This window comes from Callionymus lyra, chromosome 3, assembly GCF_982586985.1.
Source record: "Callionymus lyra chromosome 3, fCalLyr1.hap1.1, whole genome shotgun sequence".
Lineage (NCBI taxonomy): Eukaryota > Metazoa > Chordata > Actinopteri > Syngnathiformes > Callionymidae > Callionymus > Callionymus lyra.
Window position 1 is genome coordinate 1,837,028 of NC_141820.1, and position 22,250 is coordinate 1,859,277.

The window sequence follows — 22,250 nt, forward strand, 5'->3', positions numbered from 1 at the left end:
GAAACATGAGAAGTTTTTAAAGATGTCTCCTCCACATGTGAGACATGTTTGACTGACTCGTCTTTGTCCCGGTCCAGAACCCCCTCCAGGTGCTGGTGAACGCCATCATCAACAGTGGACCGCGTGAGGACTCCACACGTATCGGTCGTGCCGGTACCGTCAGGAGACAGGCCGTGGACGTGTCGCCCCTCCGCAGAGTCAACCAGGTACTTGGAGTTTGTGTCCAACACTGAGGCGAGGACAGAGTCTCGGCTGGACACCACCGTTGTCCACTCGTGCTTAAGTCCTCGCAGAGTAACGTCTGTGCTTATTCATTGGCTGCGTCTGTCGTGGTCCAGTCAGTCGCCTGCTCAGATACAAGACTTCACCTCAAACTCCAAGACTGTCGCTGACGGTTACCTTCTCGTCTCTGTAGGCCATCTGGCTGCTGTGCACCGGAGCGAGAGAGGCGGCCTTCAGGAACATCAAGACCATCGCTGAGTGTCTCGCTGACGAGCTGATCAACGCAGCCAAGGTGAGTAGTAACGAGGATGTATGTGTAGTATTGTCAGGTACTTGACTCTGGTGTTGTGATAGTGTAGTAACAAGTATATATGTGTAGTATTGTCAGGTACTTGACTCTGGTGTTGTGATAGTGTAGTAACAAGTATATATGTGTAGTATTGTCAGGTACTTGACTCTGGTGTTGTGATAGTGTAGTAACAAGTATATATGTGTAGTATTGTCCAGTACTTGACTCTGGTGTTGTGATAGTGTAGTAACAAGTATATATGTGTAGTATTGTCAGGTACTTGACTCTGGTGTTGTGATAGTGTAGTAACAAGTATATATGTGTAGTATTGTCAGGTACTTGACTCTGGTGTTGTGATGGTGTAGTAACAAGTATATATGTGTAGTATTGTCAGGTACTTGACTCTGGTGTTGTGATAGTGTAGTAACAAGTATATATGTGTAGTATTGTCCAGTACTTGACTCTGGTGTTGTGATGGTGTAGTAACAAGTATATATGTGTAGTATTGTCCAGTACTTGACTCTGGTGTTGTGATAGTGTAGTAACAAGTATACAGTACATGTGTAGTATTGTCCAGTACTTGACTCTGGTGTTGTGATAGTGTAGTAACAAGTATATATGTGTAGTATTGTCCAGTACTTGACTCTGGTGTTGTGATAGTGTAGTAACAAGGATATATGTGTAGTATTGTCCAGTACTTGACTCTGGTGTTGTGATAGTGTAGTAACAAGGATATATGTGTAGTATTGTCCAGTACTTGACTCTGGTGTTGTGATAGTGTAGTAACAAGGATATATGTGTAGTATTGTCCAGTACTTGACTCTGGTGTTGTGATAGTGTAGTAACAAGTATACAGTACATGTGTAGTATTGTCCAGTACTTGACTCTGGTGTTGTGATAGTGTAGTAACAAGTATATATGTGTAGTATTGTCCAGTACTTGACTCCGGTGTTGTGATAGTGTAGTAACAAGGATATATGTGTAGTATTGTCCAGTACTTGACTCTGGTGTTGTGATAGTGTAGTAACAAGGATATATGTGTAGTATTGTCCAGTACTTGACTCTGGTGTTGTGATAGTGTAGTAACAAGTATACAGTACATGTGTAGTATTGTCCAGTACTTGACTCTGGTGTTGTGATAGTGTAGTAACAAGTATATATGTGTAGTATTGTCCAGTACTTGACTCCGGTGTTGTGATAGTGTAGTAACAAGGATATATGTGTAGTATTGTCCAGTACTTGACTCTGGTGTTGTGATAGTGTAGTAACAAGGATATATGTGTAGTATTGTCCAGTACTTGACTCTGGTGTTGTGATAGTGTAGTAACAAGTATACAGTACATGTGTAGTATTGTCCAGTACTTGACTCTGGTGTTGTGATAGTGTAGTAACAAGTATATATGTGTAGTATTGTCCAGTACTTGACTCTGGTGTTGTGATAGTGTAGTAACAAGGATATATGTGTAGTATTGTCCAGTACTTGACTCTGGTGTTGTGATAGTGTAGTAACAAGGATATATGTGTAGTATTGTCCAGTACTTGACTCTGGTGTTGTGATAGTGTAGTAACAAGGATATATGTGTAGTATTGTCCAGTACTTGACTCTGGTGTTGTGATAGTGTAGTAACAAGTATACAGTACATGTGTAGTATTGTCCAGTACTTGACTCTGGTGTTGTGATAGTGTAGTAACAAGTATATATGTGTAGTATTGTCCAGTACTTGACTCCGGTGTTGTGATAGTGTAGTAACAAGGATATATGTGTAGTATTGTCCAGTACTTGACTCTGGTGTTGTGATAGTGTAGTAACAAGGATATATGTGTAGTATTGTCCAGTACTTGACTCTGGTGTTGTGATAGTGTAGTAACAAGTATACAGTACATGTGTAGTATTGTCCAGTACTTGACTCTGGTGTTGTGATAGTGTAGTAACAAGTATATATGTGTAGTATTGTCCAGTACTTGACTCTGGTGTTGTGATAGTGTAGTAACAAGGATATATGTGTAGTATTGTCCAGTACTTGACTCTGGTGTTGTGATAGTGTAGTAACAAGGATATATGTGTAGTATTGTCAGTACTTGACTCTGGTGTTGTAGTATTTACAGACCACATGACTCTTGATGAAGTCGTAACTACTTTCATTTGTTTTCAAACAAAAATATGTCCAAACATCAGCTTTAAAAGCTGCTGGACGCACTGTATCCTCTCGTCCTCAGTCATCATTCTTTAGCTGCGGAGGACGTAACGACTGCTGCCATCTAGAGGCTAGAAGTTTAATTGCAACACAAATAAATGAACACTAATGAAATGTAAACCATAAAATGACTGCATTTATTTGAAAGTAAAAAGCATGAACCGAGGCTAGAGTCACGCCCTGACTTACCTGTCCAGGTGTGCTGAAGTGCTCGCAGACCAACATCTGTGCTTATTCATTGGCTGCAGCCTGCAGTGGTCCAGCCAGTCGCCTGCTCAGATACACTTTCATCCTGATGTCTGAACCTAGTGTTTACTGTCTGTCCTGTGAAATGATGACTTAGTTATTTTATGGTTTATATTTTTAATAAAGTGTGTATAAATTAAATGTGTATATTCTATTAACATAACACACACACTTTTACTGCATTTGTTCATATTTGTGTTGCAATTAAACTTCCGGCCTCTAGATGGCAGCAGTCGTTACGTCCTCCGCAGCTAAAGGAAGAAAAATACTTTTTATTTAAATCTTTTAGTTTGAAATGAAGTAAAAGTTAAATACAGTTCAATGTTTATTTGAGTGTATTTTCTTAAACCCAGACTTGTATGTTTTCATGGTTGTTGTACAAATGAATCTTAAAGTATTTCATTGACACGATTGGTTGACGTGTTTCTCTTGAACGTCTCTTCCTCGCAGGGTTCCTCGAACTCCTACGCCATCAAGAAGAAGGACGAGTTGGAGAGAGTCGCCAAGTCCAACCGTTAACCTGTTGACTTTCTAAACAAAATAAATTTGTGGAAACGAGTAGAAGTTCACGTCTTTATTTGGTCTCCTTCGCTGAGTATCAATGAGTGGAAGGTTCAGAAGACGCTGTGCTTCCTGTTGACCAGCAGACACAGCGACGACAGACTGGCGCCCAGCTTGGACGCTTCGCTGCAGGCCGTGGGCAGGAGCGTGACGTCCTGGAGCTTCTGGAAGTTCTGAAGAAACATGAAGTTTGAAAGATGTCTCCTCCACACGTGAGACGCGTTGGACTCACGGACACGCTGTCGGGACATTCCTCCGCCGGCCGGTGCAGCAGGAAGTCTCGTCTGGATGGACTCCTGACGTAGATGCAGTTCGCGGCCGCCTGGTCCGGCACGAACAGGACCTCATAGTGATGGTCGGTGAGCTGCTCCATCATCTGGACGCCGAGACAAACCAGTTTGAACTGGATTCTTTTATCAAACCATGTTTAACCGTTGCATATTCAGACGGAACTTGAATAAAATAAAACGGTTAACGTTCAAGTGCTTCTTCTGGTCCAGAAGGACTCTGGTCTGAAGGACAGGAACGCGAGTTCTTCTGGCCTCAAAATGACGTCACGAAGGTGAAACCATAACGACGTCTCCTCAACTGGAATCTAAAGATCTCACCCGCAGAGTTTTCTTGGCTCCTTCAGTGTCGCACATGACGATGGTGTTGGTTCCACCCATGGAGCAGATGTTCTTCAGACGAGTGCCGCCACAGACCGGGACAGTGGACACGGCAAAGTCCTGCAGGGAGACAAACGTAGGCAGTCGGAGCCATAACGACCTTCATCCTCACCATAACGACCTTCATCCTCACCATAACGACCATCATCCTCACCATCACGACCTTCATCTTCACCATCACGACCTTCATCCTCACCATAACGACCTTCATCCTCACCATAACGACCTTCATCCTCACCATAACGACCTTCATCCTCACCATAACGACCATCATCTTCACCATCACGACCTTCATCCTCACCTTCACGACCATCACCATTGCGACCTTCATCCTCCCCTTCATGACCTTCATCTTCACCATCGCGACCTTCATCCTCACCTTCATGACCATCACCATAACGACCTTCATCCTCACCATAACTACCTTCATCCTCACCTTCATGACCTTCATCTTCACCATCACGACCTTCATCCTCACCTTCACGACCATCATCCTCACCATCACGACCTTCATCTTCACCATCACGACCTTCATCCTCACCTTCACGACCATCACCATTGCGACCTTCATCCTCCCCTTCATGACCTTCATCTTCACCATCGCGACCTTCATCCTCACCTTCACGACCATCGCAACCTTCATCCTCACCTTCACGACCATCACCATAGCAACCTTCATCCTCATCTTCATGACCTTCATCTTCACCATTGGGACCTTCATCCTCACCTTCACGACCACTACCATCGCGACCTTCATCCTCACCTTCATCTTCACGACCTTCATCTTCACCTTCACGACCTTCATCCTCATCTTAACGACCTTCACCAACACCACCCTCATCTTTATGACCTTGATCCTCACCATCGCAACCTTCATCCTCACCTTCACGACCTTCATCCTCACCTTCACGACCTTCATCACCACCTTCACGACCTTCATCCTCACCTTCACGACCTTCATCACCACCGTCACGACCTTCATCCTCACCTTCACGACCTTCATCCTCACCTTCACGACCTTCATCCTCACCTTCACGACCTTCATCACCACCGTCACGACCTTCATCCTCACCTTCACGACCTTCATCCTCATCTTAACGACCTTCACCAACACCACCCTCATCTTTATGACCTTGATCCTCACCATCGCAACCTTCATCCTCACCTTCACCTTCACGACCTTCATCCTCACCTTCACGACCTTCATCCTCACCTTCACGACCTTCATCCTCACCTTCACGACCTTCATCCTCACCTTCACGACCTTCATCACCACCTTCACGACCTTCATCCTCACCTTCACGACCTTCATCACCACCGTCACGACCTTCATCACCACCATCGCGACCTTCATCCTCAAGTGCTCCAAAACTTTTTTTTCCAATTCATGTTTTCAGAAATAAAGATGCTGAGTCATGTATTTTCTAAGTGATTAAATTAAACTGAATTAAACTTCCGGCCTCTAGATGGCAGCAGTCATTGTGACATTTTTTTAAATTTAAATCTTGTTATTTTAGAATTGAATGTTTAAAAAAAACAAAACTATTTGATTCAATTATTTCTATATTAAAGATTTTCATTCGTTCTTATTGAAAAATTCAATTTATCGATCTTTTCTTTATTCGTGGTTTAAATTCAAAATAAAAATGTTGGTTTAGAAGTTGTTTTGTTTTGAAAACATTACATTTTTTAAGTCTTGGAAGTGAAATATCAGTCATTCTTCAAATAAATATATAAAAGAGTAAATTGATAGAAAATAAGAGTTTGAAACGTTTGTTTCCATCAATGATCTTCAGGATCAGGAGCGAAGCTTCTAGAAACTCACTCTGAAGGTCTCGGCCAGAACCTGGGCTCCTTGTCTGCTGGTGTGAGACGAGAGTCCCACGAAGAACTCTCTGCCAGTGAAGAGGACGTCGGAGCCCTCCAGGGTCGCCCCCCCGAGGTCGCCCCGCTCCCCGTCCATCTCCACCACGGTCAGGTTCAGCTCCGACAGAACCTTCTTCAGCGCCTCGGCCTGCAGAGACATCATGAGTCAGACCCTCGGTCTGGAGCGGCGGGACTTCACTGGCCTCTCCACGTCTCTGCAGCCTGAAGGGTCTGGTGAGGAGGGCGGTGTCGCCCTGGATCACGGCCACGTCCTCCACCCTCCAGCTCTCGGGCAGCTCCGGGTCGGGCGGGATCTCGATGAGCTGCAGGCCCAGCTTCTGCCTCAGGGCTCCGGTCAGACACCCGAACTGACGCTGGGCTTTGGCCAGGTCCACCGAGATCCGACCCCCGTTATCAAGGTCGTCCGCGCCCACCTTCCCGAAGGTGTCGGGGACTCCTCGCACCACGGCGTGAGTGAAGGATCCGTACGAGCAGAAGTCGGCCATGACGAGAAGAGACAAGAACCTCCTTCAGGCGTCCATCTCCTCGAGGAACAAACCTGAGAGAGAGACCACAAGTGCTGATGCTCGTGAAAATTAATCTTGACAAACCTGTGAGATCCTGGCCATGACTGAGGACTAGAGGATACATGTGTTTATAAAGTATCACAATATATGGCACTTTATCGTATCGTTGAGCCTGTACACACCACTGAAATCCATCTTCTGTCACCACAGGTGTGCCCCAGGGCTCAGTCCTGGAGCCCCTACTTTTCATTATTGTACCTTCTAAAAGACAGAAAGATCACAGACAGGAAGATAAAAGACAAGAAGATAAAAGACAGAAGGATAAAAGACAAGAAGATAACAAACAAGAAGATAAAAGACAGGAAGATAAAAGTCAGGAAGATAAAAGACCAGAGGATAATAGAGAAGAAGATAAAAGACAGGAAGATAAAAGTCAGGAAGATAAAAGACAAGAAGATAAAAGACCAGAGGATAATAGAGAAGAAGATAAAAGACAGGAAGATCACAGACAGGAAGATAAAAGACAAGAAGATAACAGACAAGAAGATAACAGACAGGAAGATAAAAGACAAGAAGATCAAAGACAGGAAGATAACAGACAAGAAGATAACAGACAAAAAGACAAGACAGGAAGATAAGACAGGAAGATAACAGACAAGAAGATAACAGACAAGAAGATAAGACAAGAAGATAACAGACAAGAAGATAGCAGACAAGAAGATAAGACAAGAAGATAACAGACAAGAAGATAAGACAAGAAGATAGCAGACAAGAAGATAACAGACAAGAAGATAAGACAAGAAGATAACAGACAAGAAGATAAGACAAGAAGAAAACAGACAGGAAGATAACAGACAAGAAGATAAAAGCCAGGAAGATAAAAGACAGGACGATAACAGACAAGAAGATAACAGACAAGAAGATAACAGACAAGAAGATAAAAGACAAGAAGATAACAGCCAGGAAGATAAAAGACAGGAAGATAAAAGACAAGAAGATAAAAGACAGGAAGATAAAAGACAAGAAGATAAAGACAAGAAGATATGTATCACGATATAATGAGGTCATATGGTCCATATGTTGTGATACTGTAGGAACAAAGATTTATTGAGTTTCTTTTAAAGAATTTTATTTTTTATTTTCATCAATACAACGAAAAGGACGACGAAAAAGTGACGACAACGAAGGAGCTAAATATGTAGAGAAGAAAAACAATGATCTTAACCATTGAAATACTGTCATAAATACTTTCAAGTAACTGGTTGATGAAAAATACACAGAGCAGTTAAATGTTGTGATAACTAAGTGTATCAATATTATAATATTATAATATTCACTTGGTTGTGTTCCTGGAAAACTAGCATAGGAAAGTTAGCATGACTTCATTAGCATTAGCAAGTCACGCGTGTTCACAAAGTTGTTTTGTAGGAAAATTGTCTACTTTGTGTTGTTTTATGTTTAGTCGTTTTGTTCCAAAGACTTTGTGTATTTGTGTCTGTACTTGGTTTTATAACCACGTGAAGTTGCATCATGTTGTCATTGACTAATAAATAAACTGTGTGAATGCTGGCCCTGCTGTGCTGTGCAAGAAGTAGTGGAATTAGTAGTAAGCATAGAAGTAGTAGAAAAGTAAAAGTATTAGTAGAATTAGTAGTAAATGTAGAAGTAGTAGTAGAAGTAGTAGAAGTAGTAGTGGAATTAAACATAAAGTAGAAGTAGTAGTAATATTAGTAGTAGAAGTAGTAAAGGAACTATTTGTAGAATTAGTAGTTAAAGTAGAAGAATTGGAAGTAGTAGTTAAAGTATAAGTAGTTGGTCAAAGTGGAAGGAGTTGAAACACGAATTGAAGATGTTCCCCATTGAAATGAATGGGTTAAAATAGGGGTAGAAAAAGAGGAATAAAAGAAAGAGTGGAAGAGATAAAGGAAAGATAGAACACAGCACACATTTCGGAAACAAGCTAAATTGATAAAAGTTTGACTGGTTCAAATCGGATAAAATTTGTTGGAGGAGAAGCGGCACAAAGTTTAGGTCAGAAGAAAACAGGATCTCAACAATTGTGACGCTTCCCAGCGTTCACACAATAAACACTTCCTAGCATTCACACAATAAACGCTTCCCAGCATTCACACAATAAACGCTTCCCAGCATTCACACAATGAACGCTTCCCAGAGTTCACACAATAAATGCTTCCCAGCGTTCACACAATAAACGCTTCCCAGCATTCACACAATAAACACTTCCCAGTGTTCACACAATAAACACTTCCCAGCGTTCACACAATGAATGCTTCCCAGCGTTCACACAATGAATGCTTCCCAGCGTTCACACAATAAACGCTTGTCAGCATTCACACAATGAATGCTTCCCAGTGTTCACACAATGAACCCTTCCCAGCATTCACACAATGATTGCCTCCCATAGTTCACACAATAAACGCTTCCTAGCATTCACACAATAAACGCTTCCCAGCATTCACACAATAAACGCTTCCCAGCATTCACACAATAAACGCTTCCCAGAGTTCACACAATAAATGCTTCCCAGCATTCACACAATGAATGCTTCCCAGAGTTCACACAATAAACGCTTCCCAGCGTTCACACAATAAATGTTTCCCAGCGTTCACACAATGAATGCTTCCCAGCATTCACACAATGAACGCTTCCCAGAGTTCACACAATGAACACTTCCCAGAGTTCACACAATAAATGCTTCCCAGCATTCACACAATGAATGCTTCCCAGAGTTCACACAATAAATGTTTCCCAGCGTTCACACAATTGCGTTCACACAATAAACACTTCCCAGCATTCACACAATAAACACTTCCCAGCGTTCACACAATAAACGCTTCCCAGCATTCACACAATAAACAATTCCCAGTGTTCACACAATAAACACTTCCCAGCGTTCACGCAATGAATGCTTCCCAGCGTTCACACAATGAATGCTTCCCAGCGTTCACACAATAAACGCTTCCCAGCATTCACACAATGAATGCTTCCCAGTGTTCACACAATGAACACTTCCCAGCATTCACACAATGATTGCCTCCCATAGTTCACACAATAAACGCTTCCCAGCGTTCACACAATAAATGTTTCCCAGCATTCACACAATAAATGCTTCCCAGCATTCACACAATGAACGCTTCCCAGAGTTCACACAATAAATGCTTCCCAGCATTCACACAATGAATGCTTCCCAGAGTTCACACAATAAACGCTTCCCAGCGTTCACACAATAAATGTTTCCCAGCGTTCACACAAGGAATGCTTCCCAGCGTTCACACAATAAACGCTTCCCAGCGTTCACACAATGAATCCTTCCCAGCATTCACACAATAAACGCTTCCCAGCGTTCACACAATGAATGCTTCTCAGCATTCACACAATAAATGTTTCCCAGCGTTCACACAATGAATGCTTCCCAGCATTCACACAATAAGATACAACAAGTTATTCTAACATTTGCTTCTCCTAAGATTGTAAAACATTTCTCATGAATCAAAAATGATCCTCGACTTCCTCAGATCGTGCTCAAGGGCGAAGGATCTTCACGAACTGGATCAAAGACTAGATTTTGTTTTCTGGAGAAAAAAAACAAAAACAATCAGTGACGTCATCAGTGCGTGTGACGTCACAAATGAAAGTCTTTGATCTCAGGTTCGATAAAATGGTGGAAAGTGAGAAAATAAAAGAGTTTAGTTTATAAACTTCCTTCACAACATGGTCGAGATCTTGTTGTTCCTGGAGTGAGTTGACGAACAAACACACACAAACACAAACAAACACAAACGAGTCGCTTCTTCTTCCTCCAACTACGACCCTCGGGATGAAACAAGTCACGTGACGATTGTTTCCGTTGATGAGCAAGACTCCGGGACTCGAACTCCAAACCTGGCAGAAGTTGCGACAGTGAAGAACGAGCGCTTACCTTCGAGAAGAAGATCTTCTGCGTGACTTCAGCTCCCGTTACTCTAATGCGCGCACAAAAGTGGGAGAGACGCACTTCCGGGCGGGCTCTTCAGAATAAGAGCTCGCCGACCCTGACGATTGGTTCACCTTTAGTTGCGATACTTTTTGAACTTTCAATATTTTACTGTGTTCGTGTTCGACCAAACTAACTTAATAATTAATAAAGTTCATAAATAGAGTCAAAAGTAAAGTTGTATTTATCAATAACAAGGAAGTGAATAAAATGCCAAAATGATGTTTTTTTACTGAGAAGAATAAAGTAAAAACCTTTAAACACATTGTTTTACAGGTTCTTGTATCGATCATTATTTTATCTTGTGTTATTATTGGATTAATATTATAGTTTTTATTGATCGTTTTAATATTTGTGCTGTTTGTTCATAAATGATGTTTGTTTCGTCTTTTTTTTTTGTAACTTAAATGTCTTCAATGAAGGAAGAATAAAGGAATATCTTATCTTTTCTTATCGAGGTATTTGTTTCAACTATTCTTTTGTTTCTCGTGAGGATTATTTATTCTTGCTTCATTTTCACAATTCAGGATTGTTCAAAAGAAAATGTTACAAGAATACTGTGAATAATATCATATTATTATCACATTGACATTTTATTTTTCAAGGAAACTCACATTATTTAATTTACTTCAAGTTGAATAAAATCCTTAAAAACAAAAGTCTGATTTTTAACTTGCGTTTAGTCTTTTAATTTGTAAAAAACAACTTCCGGTGTTTCTTTGTGCCTCAGCGCGAGCTTGACTCGGCCTGAAGTCAATCAATCATCTGTCAATCATCTGTCAGTTCATCATCAGCCTGATCGATTGAATAATCCGATGAAACTGTCACAGTCACGTGATCAACATCTTCGTTTCCGGCCTCGTTGGTTTACTTTGATGTTGACAACAACAAACACGCTTTAAATGTCTCAGATTAAAGGGTCAATAATCCCTGAAAAGACTGTCAATCAAACGTCGCTTGTGACGTTGACAGGTCTGTGACGTAGACGCTGCTGTCAATCATCCGCAGAAGAAGATATAATCCGTGAATCCGGGTCACGTGACCGGATTACCTCGCGCTTCAAAGTGTGGATTATGAGGAAGATTGAACAGTCACGTCAGTTCACGACATTTTTACGACATTTCTCCAGATTATCTCTGGACGGGATTAAATCTCACCATCATTCGCAGGAAGTTTGTGTCACGTGATCAGGAATGTGAGTGGAGAGGGGCGGGGTCACGAGAGGGGCGGGGTCACGAGAGGGGCGGGGTCACGAGAGGGGCCGGTGTGTGAATCGAGGGCACAGACGGGATTAAAGATCCATCTGTCAAACAAAAACATGTTGGTTTTACTTTTTTTTGTATTTAAACTCGTTTATTCATGTTTTTGTATTTTAAATGGTTTTTTTTATATTTGGCTTTTTGCAAAACCTTTATTCCATATTCAAAACATTATTTGTATTTTATTTATTGTATTAAAAACTTCTTTAGTTAAAATGTTTTCAGTATTGAAGAATATTCACAGCATTTAAGTATATTCATGTATTGAATTATGTCTATGTATTGAAGTATATTCATGTATTGAATTATGTCTATGTATTGAAGTATATTCATGTATTGAATTATGTCTATGTATTGAAGTATATTCATGTATTGAAGTGTATTCATTTATTGAAGTATATTCACAGTATTGAAGTATATTCATGTATTGAAGTGTATTCATTTATTGAAGTATATTCATGTATTGAACTATATTCACAGTATTGAAGTATCTTCATCTATTGAACTATATTCACAGTATTCACAGCCTCGTAACACCTTCGGAACAACCTTGTAACACCATTGTAACACCCTCAGAACACCATTGTAACACCCTCAGAACACCATTGTTACACCCTCAGAACACCATTGTAACACCCTCAGAACACCATTGTAACACCCTCAGAACACCATTGTAACACCCTCAGAACACCATTGTAACACCCTCAGAACAACATTGTAACACCCTCAGAACACCATTGTAACACCCTCAGAACACCATTGTAACACCCTCAGAACACCATTGTAACACCCTCAGAACACCATTGTAACACCCTCAGAACACCACCGTAACACCCTCAGAACACCATTGTAACACCCTCAGAACACCATTGTAACACCCTCAGAACACCATTGTAACACCCTCAGAACACCATTGTAACACCCTCAGAACACCATTGTAACACCCTCAGAACACCATTGTAACACCCTCAGAACACCATTGTAACACCCTCAGAACACCATTGTAACACCCTCAGAACACCATTGTAACACCCTCAGAACAACATTGTAACACCCTCAGAACACCATTGTAACACCCTCAGAACAACATTGTAACACCCTCAGAACACCATTGTAACACCCTCAGAACACCATTGTAACACCCTCAGAACACCATTGTAACACCCTCAGAACACCACCGTAACACCCTCAGAACACCATTGTAACACCCTCAGAACACCATTGTAACACCCTCAGAACACCACCGTAACACCCTCAGAACACCATTGTAACACCCTCAGAACACCATTGTAACACCCTCAGAACACCATTGTAACACCCTCAGAACACCATTGTAACACCCTCAGAACACCATTGTAACACCCTCAGAACACCATTGTAACACCCTCAGAACACCATTGTAACACCCTCAGAACACCATTGTAACACCCTCAGAACACCATTGTAACACCCTCAGAACACCATTGTAACACCCTCAGAACACCATTGTAACACCCTCAGAACACCATTGTAACACCCTCAGAACACCATTGTAACACCCTCAGAACACCATTGTAACACCCTCAGAACACCACCGTAACACCCTCAGAACACCATTGTAACACCCTCAGAACACCACCGTAACACCCTCAGAACACCACCGTAACACCCTCAGAACACCATTGTAACACCCTCAGAACACCATTGTAACACCCTCAGAACACCATTGTAACACCCTCAGAACACCACCGTAACACCCTCAGAACACCACCGTAACACCCTCAGAACACCATTGTAACACCCTCAGAACACCATTGTAACACCCTCAGAACACCATTGTAACACCCTCAGAACACCATTGTAACACCCTCAGAACACCATTGTAACACCCTCAGAACACCATTGTAACACCCTCAGAACACCACCGTAACACCCTCAGAACACCATTGTAACACCCTCAGAACACCATTGTAACACCCTCAGAACACCATTGTAACACCCTCAGAACACCATTGTAACACCCTCAGAACACCATTGTAACACCCTCAGAACACCATTGTAACACCCTCAGAACACCACCGTAACACCCTCAGAACACCATTGTAACACCCTCAGAACACCATTGTAACACCCTCAGAACACCATTGTAACACCCTCAGAACACCACCGTAACACCCTCAGAACACCACCGTAACACCCTCAGAACACCATTGTAACACCCTCAGAACACCATTGTAACACCCTCAGAACACCATTGTAACACCCTCAGAACACCATTGTAACACCCTCAGAACACCATTGTAACACCCTCAGAACACCATTGTAACACCCTCAGAACACCATTGTAACACCCTCAGAACACCATTGTAACACCCTCAGAACACCACCGTAACACCCTCAGAACACCACCGTAACACCCTCAGAACACCATTGTAACACCCTCAGAACACCATTGTAACACCCTCAGAACACCATTGTAACACCCTCAGAACACCATTGTAACACCCTCAGAACACCATTGTAACACCCTCAGAACACCATTGTAACACCCTCAGAACACCATTGTAACACCATTGTAACACCCTCAGAACACCATTGTAACACCCTCAGAACACCATTGTAACACCCTCAGAACACCACCGTAACACCCTCAGAACACCATTGTAACACCCTCAGAACACCATTGTAACACCCTCAGAACACCATTGTAACACCCTCAGAACACCATTGTAACACCCTCAGAACACCACCGTAACACCCTCAGAACACCATTGTAACACCCTCAGAACACCACCGTAACACCCTCAGAACACCACCGTAACACCCTCAGAACAGCCTTGTTACACCCTCAGAACACCATTGTAACACCCTCAGAACAGCCTTGTTACATCCTTTTAACATCTCCAGAACCACCTTGTTTCACCCCCGTAACACCCTCAGAACACCACCGTAACACCCTCAGAACAGCCTTGTTACACCCTCAGAACACCACCGTAACACCCTCAGAACAGCCTTGTTACACCCTCAGAACACCATTGTAACACCCTCAGAACAGCCTTGTTACACCCTCGTAACACCCTCAGGACAACCTTGTAACACCCTAAGAACAGCCTTATAACACCCTTGTAACACCCTTGTAACCTTGTTACACCCTCAGAACACCATCGTAACACCCTCAGAACAGCCTTGTCACACCCTTTTATCACCTCCAGAACAACCTTGTTTCACCCTCGTAACACCCTCAGAACAGCCTTGTTACATCCTTTTACCACCTCCAGAACAACCTTGTTTCACCCTCGTAACACCCTCAGAACAGCCTTGTTACACCCTCGTAACAAACTTGTAACACCCTCAGAACAGCCTTGTTACATCCTTTTACCACCTCCAGAACAACCTTGTTTCACCCTCGTAACACCCTCAGAACAGCCTTGTTACACCCTCGTAACAAACTTGTAACACCCTAAGAACAGCCTTGTTACACCGTCGTAACACCATTGTAACACCCTCAGAACAGCCTTGTTACACCCTCGTAACACCATCGTAACACCCTAAGAACAGCCTTGTTACATCCTTTTAACATCTCCAGAACAACCTTATTTCACCCTCGTAACCCCCTCAGAACACCATCGTAACACCCTCAGAACAGCCTAGTTACACCCTCGTAACACCCTCAGAACAACCTTGTCACATCCTTGTAACACCCTCGTAACACCCTTAGAGCAGCCTTGTTACACCCGCGTAACACCCTCAGAACAACCTTATAATAATAATATAATAATAATTGTCACATCCTTGCAACACCCTCGTACCACCCTCAGAGCAGCCTTGTTACACCATCGTAACACCCTCAGAACAACCTTGTCACATCCTTGTAACACCCTCGTAACACCCTTAGAGCAGCCTTGTTACACCCGCGTAACACCCTCAGAACAACCTTGTCACATCCTTGCAACACCCTCGTAACACCCTTAGAGCAGCCTTGTTACACCCTCGTAACACCCTCAGAACAACCTTGTCCCATCCTTGCAACACCCTCGTAACACCCTTAGAGCAGCCTTGTTACACCCGCGTAACACCCTCAGAACAACCTTGTCACATCCTTGCAACACCCTCGTAACACCCTCAGAGCAGCCTTGTTACACCCTCGTAACACCCTCAGAACAACCTTGTCAAATCCTTGTAACACCCTCGTAACACCCTCAGAGCAGCCTTGTTACACCCTCGTAACACCCTCAGTACAGCCTTGTTACACCCTCGTACCACCCTCAGAGCAGCCTTGTTACACCCTCGTAACACCCTCAGAACAACCTTGTCACATCCTTGTAACACCCTCGTAACACCCTCAGAGCAGCCTTGTTACACCCTCGTAACACCCTCAGAACAACCTTGTCAAATCCTTGTAACACCCTCGTAACACCCTCAGAGCAGCCTTGTTACACCCTCGTAACACCCTCAGTACAGCCTTGTTACACCCTCGTAACATTCCAGTACAGCCTTGTTACACCCTCGTAAGACCCTCAGAACAGCCTTGTTACACCCTCGTAACACCCTCAGAACAACCTTGTTACATCCTTGTTACATCTTGTTACTCGTAACACCCTCAGAACCACCTTGTTAAACCCTCGTAACACCCTCAGAACACCCTCGTAACACCCTCAGAACAATCTTGTTACATCCTTGTTACATCTTGTTACTCGTAACACCCTCAGAACAACCTTGTAACACCCTCAGAACAACCTTGTAACACCCTCAGAACCACCTTGTTAAACCCTCGTAACACCCTCAGAACACCCTCGTAACACCCTCAGAACAACCTTGTTACATCCTTGTTACATCTTGTTACTCGTAACACCCTCAGAACAACCTTGTAACACCCTCAGAACAACCTTGTAACACCCTCAGAACCACCTTGTTAAACCCTCGTAACACCCTCAGAACACCCTCGTAACACCCTCAGAACAGCCTTGTTACATCCTCGTAACACCCTCCAAACAACATTGTTAAACCCTTGCGACACCCTCAGGACACCCTCGTAACACCATCAAAACCAACTTGTTACACCTGTGTAACAGCCTCAGGAAAACCTGGTAGCATCCTTAAAACACCCTATTAACACCATAAAAAACACACACATAAAACACCCTCAAAACACAATTGTTGCACCCTCAGAAAAACCTTGTGACATCCTTGTAACACCCTGGTCGTAACACTATCAAAACAAATTTCTTACACCCTTCTAACACCCCCATAAAACCATTGTAACGCTGTTGTAACAACCTCATTAAGCCCCAATCCTTGAAGAACGGTAACACCGACTATTTCCTCGACTCAATTTTCCTCGGGGAGAAGCCCAGGACATTCCTGTGCAGGAGCGAACTTGACTTTGAGAAAGTTCAGTATCAGGAAATCTTGGAGTCAAGACTTTGATGTTCAGGTCCAGACTTTGATGTTCGAGTCAAGACTTTGATGTTTGAGTCAAGAATTTGATGTTTGAGTCAAGACTTTGATGTTCGAGTCAAGACTTTGATGTTCGAGTCAAGACTTTGATGTTTGAGTCAAGACTTTGATGTTCAGGTCAAGACTTTGATTTTCAGGTCAAGACTTTGATTTTCAGGTCAAGACTTTGATGTTCAGGTCAAGACTTTGATGTTCGAGTCAAGACTTTGATGTTCGAGTCAAGACTTTGATGTTCAGGTCAAGACTTTGATTTTCAGGTCAAGACTTTGATGTTCAGGTCAAGACTTTGATGTTCGAGTCAAGACTTTGATGTTCGAGTCAAGACTTTGATGTTCAGGTCAAGACTTTGATGTTCGAGTCAAGACTTTGATGTTCGAGTCAAGACTTTGATGTTCGAGTCAAGACTTTGGTGTTCGAGTCAAGACTTTGATGTACAGGTCAAGACCTTGATCTTTTTTTAGTTAAAAAGTTAAAAAATACATTGAACATGAATATTTATGAATAATGTTTTTTCTTATTTATCTTCAAAACTCACTTCTGTTAAAAACATTTGTATATTTAAATCTTTATTTTTTTGTATCCTCAACCTTTATTTGTGGTAACACTTGTGTTGTATTTGGGTCAAAGTAACCCGGAGGCCCGAAAACGTGTGAAAAAAACGTGTTTAAATTATTACTGATGTCGTCTCTGGGTCAAGGTCGTTGACCTGTATTCATGGAAGCCAGGGATTAGTTTTTTCATATTAAGATACTTTTATTGTTTTTTTCTCAAAAATATATTTGTATTCTAAACTTCATTCTGCTAAAAACATGTTTTATTTCAAAATCAACTTTTTGTTCAACTTTTTGTTCAACTTTTTGTCCGTATTATAAACTTTTTGTTTGTATTTTTCATTTATTCAAAACCTTCTATTGTTTGTTTTGATCTGCTTTTCATCAAACATGTTTCCTGTTTAAAATAAATTATTAATATATATTTTTTATTTAATTGTTTTGCGTTCAAAATATTATCTTTGAGAAGTTGATCTGATGAACCTGAAGAGACGTCGTTTCTCTGTCGTCCAAACTCGTCCAAAGAGTTGATCGTGACCTTCGACACAAGTAGACATTTCAAAACAATCTATGGCCTGAAGCTCGGGATGTTTACAGTTCTGGGAATAACAGAACCAAGATCAGGTTAGCATGATGCTATCAAAGTGTTAGATTGGAAATTATTATACACTATACGTATACGCCATAGTTAAATTAATACTAAAAAGATAATCAAAATATAAAGTATAAATGACTAGTGTCATCGAAGAGCTTAAACGTTTGAATACACATTCACAACCAACATTTCACTCCAGACTGATTTACACTGTTTCAAGAAAAGCTTGGAGCAGACTTAGAGCCCAACAGCGATTAATTTAAACATCTGTCTGTCTCCCCGGCTCACACCTGTGGGCGTGAAACAAAAGAGTAAAACGGAACACACCCAAAAGAGGGGGGCTGGAAGACAAAGGAACTTGCCCACACAACAGGGAAGCAAGGAAGTTACTCTCCAGGTGACCCGAGACAGGAATAACTTGAAAGAACCACTGCCCCGGAAGAGACGACCCCCTGGACAGGAAACTTTCCCTTAAATATAATGAAGCTCCATAACACGGGACCGTCTTTCCCGGAGCTATTGACCTGTAGAGCTGCCTGCAAAGAGCGAGTCCGATCGATCGTAAAAGTTTGTATATTTGTTTGACTTGAAGCGGTGAATAAACGACCGTACACTCTGAATTGATCCTTTTTTCTCCATAAAGCAAAGTATTAAGACCCGGAGGTGACGTCGTGTTGGAGCGACGGAAACGGACTCTGGTTTTATCCGTTTTAAAAGCTAACGTGAGCATGATGCTATCAAAGCTAACGTGAGCATGATGCTATCAAAGCTAACGTGAGCATGCTGCTATCAAAGCTAACGTTAGCATGCTGCTATCAAAGCTAACGTGAGCATGATGCTATCAAACAAAATATAAAATAACACCACGGACTGCTTACTTCCACCTTCGTAACATTTCAAAAATTAGGCATTTCCTTCCTTTAGATGCTGCTGAGAAGCTCATCCATGCTTTTGTTACCTCCAGGCTGGACTATTGTAACTCTTTTCTGTCAGGATGTTCTAAAAAGTCTCTCAGAATCTTCAGCTCATTCATCTGCAGCTCGTGTCCTGACTAAGACTAAGAGGCGCGAACACACCTGTACTGTCTTCCCTACATTGGCTTCCTGTAGAATTTAGAATACAATTTAAAATCCTTCTCCTAACCTATAAAGCCTTACATGGTCTAGCACCAACATACATTAAAGATTTAATCCAAACTTACCAACCCTCAAGGACCTTACGATCCCTAAACTCTGATCTACTAGTTATACCACAAATCTCTAAATGTAGATTCGGAGCCAGGGCCTTCAGTTTTCAAGCCCCTCTACTGTGGAACAAACTACCGGCTTCAGTCCGGAGGGCAGACACCCTCTCTATGTTTAAAAATAATCTTAAAACCTTACTTTTCGATAAAGCCTATAATTAACTTGACTGTTTATCGCTAGCTGTCATAACTAACAAAACTGTTTATCTTAGCTGCTATAGGCTGAGAATGCTGGAGGAGTTTTAGTTTTAGTTTTAGACACCGAGCTCTGTATATCCTTCTTTTCTCGCCGGGGCCGTTCTGGCTTGGATGGTTCGGGTGTGGGGGTCCGGCGGGTGGGGCCTGTGAGTGCCTTGGGCCTGGTGGTGGTGACTGCTGGTGCCGCGATGGCCCCGTGCGCCGGCGGGGGGGTGGCCCGCTTCCGGGGGGTTTTTGATGGTGCGTGGGGGCGGGTGCTGGCGGGGGTGGCTGGGGTGGTGGATGGGGGGTTGCGCTGGGGGCGGTGCTGGGGCTGGGGGGCTGCTGGTCCCGCCGACGCGGGTGAACCGTCAGGGGTGGGGCTGGGGCTGGCCGGGTGTTCTGGATGACCTTCCGGCCCCGATGGCTTCACCTGGTCTGTGGTGGGGGGCTGTGGGGGCCTGTTTTGGGGTGGGTGTCTGCTGCAGCGGTGGCTGTGGTCCTCTACCCGCCCTGTGTGGCATGTGCCGTGGTCGGGGGGTTTGTCGCCCTTGGTCCTGGGGGTTCGTGGCCGGGCTGGTCGGTCTTTTCGGGGGCTTCCCGGGTGGGGGGGCCACACTGGGCGGGGCCGCATTGGGGGGACGGCGGAGGCATTGTTGGGAGTGGGGTTTTTGTTAATGGAATAATTGATGGCGCAACGGTGCGCGCAGGTGGCGCAGGTTATAGGCCCGCCCCTGCCGAGGGAACACCGGCAGAATACCGGTGGTAGAGGGGAAGTGGATGTGTGTCGGGCGGCTGTTGACAAGAGGGGGAAATACCGTGAAACGGAACGGACAAGGGTGGCGAACGTGGATAGTCAAACCGACAATCTGGGCGGCCGTTACCTGCGCCGTGGACTTCCGCACGAAGAGAGGTTACTCGGAGTTCCCAAACATAGTCAGCTCGCCACTCATGAGCCGACGGAGGACGAGGGTTCGGCTCACACAGTTGAACCCGAGCGGTGGCCGTCAACAACTAGTCCGTGAGCGCACCTGCGGGAAGCGCGGACGTGGTGCTGGAGCGCCCCACCGACGAACCCCCGCCCATACCTACGCTGAAAGGTACTGCACGGCCGTGCGCGTGTGTGTGTGTGTGTGAGTGTGGGCCCTTGATTGTGTAAATTGCGAATATACATACGGGTTGTTTTGGAATTTGGGTTTGTTTTTCAGCAATCCCGGTTTATGTTTGTATTTGAAAATTGCTATTATTATTATTAACTAAAATCTAAGTTTTGAATTTAAACCTTGCGTGGTGTGTTTTTATTATTATTTACCTATAGTGTGTTCAAGGGGATTTATATATTAAGTAAGTTAACGGACCCGGAAGCCCTCCCCTCATTATCCTGGTAAGGGGAGCACTACATATACTTGTTACTACACTATCACAACACCAAAGTCAAGTACTTGACAATACTACACATATATACTTGTTACTACACTATCACAACACCAAAGTCAAGTACTTGACAATACTACACATATATACTTGTTACTACACTATCACAACACCGGAGTCAAGTACTGGACAATACTACACATACATACTTGTTACTACACTATCACAACACCAGAGTCAAGTACTCGACAATACTACACATATATACTTGTTACTACACTATCACAACACCAGAGTCAAGTACTGAACAATACTACACATATATACTTGCTACTACACTATCACAACACCATAGTCAAGTACTCGACAATACTACACATATATTCAATTCAATTCAATTCAATTCAATTCAATTCAATTCAATTTTATTTAAAGTGTCTTATCATAACAAAGTTATCTCAAGACACTATACAGTTGAAATAAGACTACAGTTGATTAAGGAAAAATAGATCCCAGCAATTCAACAAAGAGCAAGAAACAAAACACTGTACAGTGAGCAATGGAGAGGAAAAACTTCCTTTTAGAAGCAGAAACCTCGAGCGGAACCCGACTCATTGTTGACGGCCTGCCGCTTTGACCGGCTGGGAGGAAGGATGGGGGGGTAGACAGATGGATAAGGAGAGGAGTGAGGGAGGATATAGTGAGAGAAAAGAGGAGAGTGTAGGAGGGTCCATGGGGGTGCTGGAGAGAACTCGGGATCTGATGACGTGGTGAAGATCCTGGATCAGCAGCAGCTCTGGAGGTGGATCCCTGGATCAGCAACAGCTCTGGAGGTGGATCCCTGGATCAGCAGCAGCTCTGGAGGTGGATCCCTGGATCAGCAGCAGCTCTGGAGGTGGATCCCTGGGGCTCCGGGAGAGAAATAAAAAGATGTGGGTTTGGGACAAATGTAGACAATACACAGGTATACAGACTCCGGTGACGGGTGAAGATATATAGAGGGGAGAGGGGGGGGGGGTTGAAATAGCCAGGCCAGAGGGCACATAC

At 43.3% G+C, this 22,250-nt stretch overlaps 1 protein-coding gene, 2 non-coding genes and 1 pseudogene across 4 annotated transcripts; 3 read left to right on the top strand and 1 right to left on the bottom strand.

Annotated features, from left to right (window-relative positions):
* The first annotated feature begins 62 nt into the window (after positions 1-62).
* LOC148082995 (small ribosomal subunit protein uS7 pseudogene) lies at positions 63-3,510 on the top strand (annotated as a pseudogene). Its single transcript, XR_015710680.1, has 3 exons — positions 63-206; positions 416-514; positions 3,403-3,510. The product of XR_015710680.1 is annotated as a small ribosomal subunit protein uS7 pseudogene (transcript).
* LOC148082996 (small nucleolar RNA SNORA3/SNORA45 family) lies at positions 234-362 on the top strand. Its single transcript, XR_015710810.1, has one exon. It is a non-coding gene; the product is annotated as a small nucleolar RNA SNORA3/SNORA45 family (small nucleolar RNA).
* Positions 2,867-2,993, top strand: LOC148082997 (small nucleolar RNA SNORA3/SNORA45 family). Its single transcript, XR_015710808.1, has one exon. It is a non-coding gene; the product is annotated as a small nucleolar RNA SNORA3/SNORA45 family (small nucleolar RNA).
* Position 3,511: 1 nt separating the features above from the next.
* ddah2 (DDAH family member 2, ADMA-independent) lies at positions 3,512-10,594 on the bottom strand. Its single transcript, XM_087786140.1, has 6 exons — positions 10,515-10,594; positions 6,251-6,606; positions 6,007-6,195; positions 4,122-4,241; positions 3,746-3,889; positions 3,512-3,686 (listed from the first exon to the last, which is right to left on the bottom strand). The coding sequence occupies exons 2-6, from the start codon at positions 6,551-6,553 to the stop codon at positions 3,567-3,569; spliced, it is 876 nt and encodes a 291-aa protein (XP_087642266.1). The 5' UTR covers positions 6,554-6,606; positions 10,515-10,594; the 3' UTR covers positions 3,512-3,566.
* Between the last annotated feature and the right edge of the window lie 11,656 nt (positions 10,595-22,250).

Coding starts and splice junctions, on each gene's coding strand:
- ddah2 (XM_087786140.1), bottom strand. CDS start 6,553: ATGGCCGACTTCTGCTCGTACGGATCCTTCACTCACGCCGTGGTGCGA. Junction 6,196..6,250: donor GGCTGCAGAGACGTGGAGAG/GCCAGTGAAGTC, acceptor ATGTCTCTGCAG/GCCGAGGCGCTGAAGAAGGT. Junction 3,687..3,745: donor AATGTCCCGACAGCGTGTCC/GTGAGTCCAACG, acceptor ATGTTTCTTCAG/AACTTCCAGAAGCTCCAGGA.